The sequence below is a fragment of the Pelophylax lessonae genome (genome assembly GCF_965119305.1).
Source record: "Pelophylax lessonae genome assembly, contig: HAP1_SCAFFOLD_452, whole genome shotgun sequence".
In the NCBI taxonomy this organism is placed as follows: Eukaryota; Metazoa; Chordata; class Amphibia; order Anura; family Ranidae; genus Pelophylax; species Pelophylax lessonae.
In genome coordinates, this window is record NW_028119892.1 from 103,288 (window position 1) to 108,900 (window position 5,613).

At 52.2% G+C, this 5,613-nt stretch overlaps 1 protein-coding gene across 1 annotated transcript; it reads right to left on the reverse strand.

Annotated features, from left to right (window-relative positions):
* Window positions 1-1,258: 1,258 nt before the first annotated feature.
* MKNK1 (MAPK interacting serine/threonine kinase 1) lies at window positions 1,259-5,059 on the reverse strand (the record flags this gene model as incomplete). Its single annotated transcript, XM_082276288.1, has 6 exons — window positions 1,259-1,503; window positions 1,611-1,654; window positions 1,969-2,133; window positions 2,645-2,839; window positions 4,828-4,923; window positions 5,004-5,059. Coding segments are annotated over 6 exons (782 nt in total), but the record flags the coding sequence as incomplete, so codon positions are not given.
* Window positions 5,060-5,613: the final 554 nt, after the last annotated feature.

The following is a 5,613-nucleotide window of genomic DNA, read 5'->3' on the forward strand; positions in this document are numbered from 1 at the left end:
GATAAATTGGTGTATATCAGATAAGCCGGGTGCCTGATGGTGCAGATGAGCTCTATGAACAGCCGCCGAGTATTCTGGGAAAATAAAGGAAGATACAAGAGGACAAACACACACTTTGTTATAAAAGATAAAAATTTATTTCTTTCAATATGAATTAAATAACATTGACAAATAAAACTCTCTGCAGGATCTTCACATTTTTGGCTGGAACAGATTTCCATTCTCTGTAGAAAACCTTTCCTCACCCACCATACAAAAATATGTAATGCTAAAGAAAAAATAAGTTCTCTGTACAGGAAAACGGGACAATAAACTCCTCTGATGAAGAGAAACATAAAACAGACGTCAGGACAGACGGACACACGAGGCAGTTGTGTTGAGGGTGGAGCATACAGTGTGTGGGGGAGGGGAATCACATTCATTGTCCGCCATTCCTGTTCCTACTCTCATGGCGTCTCCCAATAGCACCCGAGACACCTGGACAGTTCTGGAGGAACAAGCAGAGGTAAGTGTCACCATTATTTAAATATATAGATTTCTTTCTTCTTTTTTTTTTTTTTATAAAAAGGAAGCTCTGACTTATCAGTAAAAAGTTTAAAAACAGCTGTAGATAAAAGAGATAGAGGAGCCGCAGACACGGGGCCCCGATTGGAGGATATATAGAGCCGCAGACACGGGGCCCCGATTGGAGGATATATAGAGCCGCAGACAAGGGGCCCTGATTGGAGGATATATAGAGCCGCAGACAAGGGGCCCTGATTGGAGGATATATAGAGCCGCAGACACGGGGCCCTGATTGGAGGATATATAAAGCCGCAGACACTGGGCCCTGATTGGAGGATATATAGACAAGCGGCTGACATGGGGCCCTGATTGAAGGATATATAGAGGAGCCGCAGACAATGGGCCCTGATTGGAGGATATATAGACGAGCGGCTGACCCTGGGCCCTGATTGGAGGATATATAGAAGATCCGCCGACACAGGGCTCCGATTGGAGGATATATAGACAAGCGGCTGACATGAGGCCCTGATTTGGGGATGTATAGACGAGCGGCTGACCCCGGGCCCTGATTGGAGGATATATAGAGGAGCCGCAGACACGGGGCCCTGATTGGAGGATATATAGAGGAGCCGCAGACACGGGGCCCTGATTGGAGGATATATAGAGGAGCCGCAGACACAGGGGCCCTGATTGGAGGATATATAGACGAGCGGCTGACATGGGGCCCAGACTGGAAGTGACATTCGATGGGGGTAGAGTGCAGTCCTCCGAGGTCACACCCCCAGAGGGTCACTAACAGGGGTGCTGCCTTTTCTGGCCAGGGCCTGGGCTCGGCGCTTGGCCAGGCGGGATTTAGAGGGAGGAGACAGTCTCATGGAGCAGATCTTCTGGATAAAACTTTCATTCTCGTCACTTATGTCGCTGTCATGTTGGGAAAGCTGGCGGTTCACTGCAATGGCTTCTGCTGCAAAGAGTGTGAGCTCCTTGGTGCTGCTGTTCCTGTAAGACAAGAGAGATGTCTGAGCGCTTACACCCGTCACCAAGGACAACAAGAAGCTAGAAGCAGCACTGCGGCACCAATACCGGGCTCATCAGTGAAGACTTACCTCTGAAGAACCATTGGGGTGGGCAATCCTCTCTCCGGAGCATCCTAAAAACAAGAAACTGACACTGAAGAGGGGGGAACCAAAATACAACAAGCGCAAAACACAGGGGAAGGAGAGAGGACAGAAACCAAGACAGGTGGTAGAACAGGAGGCGCAAAATTAATATGGGGGAGGGGGCAGACACCCGGGTCAGAGGCATTAGGAGGTGAATGGGCAGAGGTGAAAAGGACAGAACACACATGTACAGGCCAAGGGGGACAGGTACCAATGACTGAGTCATTTAGAGGTGACAAGAGAAACAAGAGCAGTAGCGGGGTACAGCAGGATATACAGATATATAATATACAGCACCCCTTACCCCCTGCACCCACGGGTGCTGCAGAACCTGAGCAGCGCTGAGCCGAGCTTTGGCATCCCGAACCAGCAGCTTAGAGATGAGATCTTTGGCGAGGTTGGAGATGTGTGACCAATCCTTCTCCGGAAATTCATACTTCCCCTCCTGAATACTTTCAAACAACTCGTTCTAAAACGCAACAATGCAGAATAGTGTCAGCACTTCTGTATACAAGCAGAACAAACTCCGCCCCCAATGCAAGACCATGAACTCACAGTGACCCCTCCTGCCCCAACCCCCAATACAGGACCATGAACTCACAGTGACCACTCCTGCCCCCTCACCCCCAATACAGGACCATGAACTCAGTGACCACTCCCCCCCCCAACCCCAATACAGGACCATGAACTCACAGTGACCCCTCCTCCCCCCCCCCCAACCCGAATACAGGACCATGAACTCACAGTGACCACTCCCCCCCCCCCAACCCCAATACAGGACCATGAACTCACAGTGACCACTCCTGCCCCCCCAATACAGGACTGGTAATTCTCATGACCCCTCCTGCCCCCCAGCCCCAATATAGGACCATGAACTCAGTGGCCATTCCTGCCATACCGCCCAAGGACCCCCCCCCCCCCCCCAATACAGGGCCATGAACCCATGGGCTTGGGTGTAGACACAACATGGTGTACAGTACCTGACACACTTTGCAGACCTCTCCTCTGTCCCAGCCGCAGTCCGCTCCACAGTTGCCCACAAATGGAGGGTATCCGCTCAGCATGATGTATAATATCACCCCCAGGCTCCACAAGTCGCAGCGCTTGTCATAGAACGTGGCCTCATCCGTGAAGACTTCAACCACCTCCGGAGCCATGTATTCCGCTGAGCCGCACTGCAAGAGGAGACCACACGTCAACAAAAATCAACCCAGCAGGGATCCACCCAACAACGATCTACACTGGAACCCACCCAACAACGATCCATACTGGAACCCACCCAACAACAGCTGTGGTCAGGACTGGGATCTGAACCTGCGACCTCTGCTGTTTCTGGCAGTAACTTTTCTTGCTGAGCCACCTGGGATGCTGGACAATTCCTTGAATGACAATGTCTTCAACTTTGAACTCATTGCTCCTCCTATGAACTTCCTAGTTTAAGCTATATCTCTGCACTTCCTGTTTGCCAGATTATTGTGCTCTCTCCAGGAGCTGATAACTCGCTCCTTCTGCATTCCTGCAGCAGACCTCAACTCCACTATCACTCATTTCCGACCTCTGGCTTGTTTACTACCTATACTTTGGCTTGATCCCTACCTGCTATATCTGCTACTGGACCCCGGCTAACTCGACTCCTGGTGGGGGCGATCCTGAGGACTGTGACCAAAACCCATCCCCACCATCTGGAGCTCTGGTTATTACCAGACAGTGCTTAGACCGCGCACCTCCTGTGAGCCTGCATCATCCACTAGGTTGACTTTCTAGTGTACTTATTCTACTGGTCGGTGGGAGCCACTTTACAGCTATTGCTACTGGTCTTCGAGCCTGAACCTTGACCATGATGGCTGTCCAGACTAATCCAGGAGGGAACCCATCAAACAATGGTGGTCCAGACTAATAAAGGGTTAATAGTACTGACACCAATGTTGGGGGCTATTACTACTGCCACCAATGCTGAAATGTTGGGAGATGAGGTGTGTTATCGCCTAATTATTTTGAATGAGCTGCCTAATCTGACGCAATTCAGGAAAATGCGCTGCTATTATGCGGCCCTCGGGAAGCCTTAGGGGCCACACTTGGGGCCCGCTATCATATTCAAGTTGACCACCAGTGATAAGCTGAGTCTCAGGACATGGAAGCTTCAATCCATTCAACTGGATCCTGCTCATCGCCTCCCCCGGGCCTCCCCTCTCCCACTCATCGCCTCCCCCTGGCCTCCCCTCTCCCGCTCATCGCCTCCCCTCTCCCGCTCATCACCTCCCCCAGGCCTCCTCTCTCCCGAGCCTCCTGCTCATCCCCTCCTACTCATCACTTACCCCGGGCCTCCCCTCTCCCGAGCCTCCTGCTCATCACCTCCCCCGGACCTCCCCTCTCCCGCTCATCACCACCCCCGGGCCACCACTCTCCCGCTCATCACCTCCCCCAGGCCTCCCCTCTCCTGAGCCTCCTGCTCATCACCTCCCCCGGGCCTCCCCTCTCCCTCTCATCACCACCCCCCGGGCCACCACTCTCCCGCTCATCACCTCCCCCAGGCCTCCCCTCTCCCGCTCATCACCTCCACTGGGTCACCACTCTCCTGCTCATCACCTCCCCCGGGGCTCCCCTCTCCCGCTTATCACCTCTCCTAAACTTCCCGCTCATCACCTAACCCGGGCCTCCCCTCTCCCGCTCATCACCTCCCCCGGGCCTCTCCTCTCATCACCTCCCCCGGGCCTCTCCTCTCCCGCTCATCACCTCCCCCGGGCCTCCCCTCTCCCGCTCATCACCTCCCCCGGGCCTCCCCTCTCCCGCTCATCACCTCCCCCGGGCCTCCCCTCTCCCGCTCATCACCTTCCCCGGGCCTCCCCTCTCCCGCTCATCAACTCCCACGGGCCTCCCCTCTCCCTCTCATCACCTCCCACGGGCCTCCCCTCTCCCGCTCATCACCTCCCACGGGCCTCCCCTCTCCCGCTCATCACCTCCCACGGGCCTCCCCTCTCCCGCTCATCGCTTTCCCCTGTCTTGCTCATCACCTCCCCCGGGCCTCCCCTCTCCCGCTCATGGCCTCCCCTCCCCTCTCCCGCTCATTACCTCCCCCAGGCCTCCCCTCTCACTCACTCATCTCCCTCACACACAGACCATAGAGCCCCACAAAACAGATTAGAGAATCGCTGGCTGTACTTACCGGAGTGGTGAGCTCTGGGGTGGTGATGGGTGTGCATGCGCTGTTCAGCTTCACTCCGCTGCCAAGGTCAAAGTCACAGATCTTCACTGGTGACACCTGAATGCACGTTGGATGTTATTTCCCAATGTGACCCCCAAGCAACCAATCCCCAACAGAGGATGAAATACAATTCTTACCTTGTCCTCGTACTGACACAAAATGTTCTCTGGCTTCAGGTCCCGATGTGCGATTCCTAAAAGGTGGAAATCATCATCATTATCCTCCTCCTCCAATCATCATCAGCATCCTCCCAATCATCATCCTCCTCCTATCATCATCATCATATCATCATTATCAGCATCATAATCCTCCTCCAATCATCATTATCAGCATCATAATCCTCCTCCAATCATCATTATCAGCATCATAATCATCATCCAATCATCATTATCAGAGGGACTTACACACACAGATCAGATAAGAGATAGTGATAGAGAATATATATATATATATATATATATATATATATATATATATATATATATATATACACACACACCATCATCAAAAAGTTAAATTTCAGTAATTCAATCATAAAGGTAATCTCCTATATTTTCTATAGATGTCACACAGAGTGAGAGATTTCCAGCATTTGATGATTTTGGCTTCCAGCGAGTGACACCCCAAAATTCACCATCTCAGAAAATGAGAATATTACATAGGACCAATAAAAACTGAATTTTTGTAAAATTCCTTTCTCAGAGTCCTCTGACAGTCGCCGCCGACTCAAACAGTCTTCACCAATGG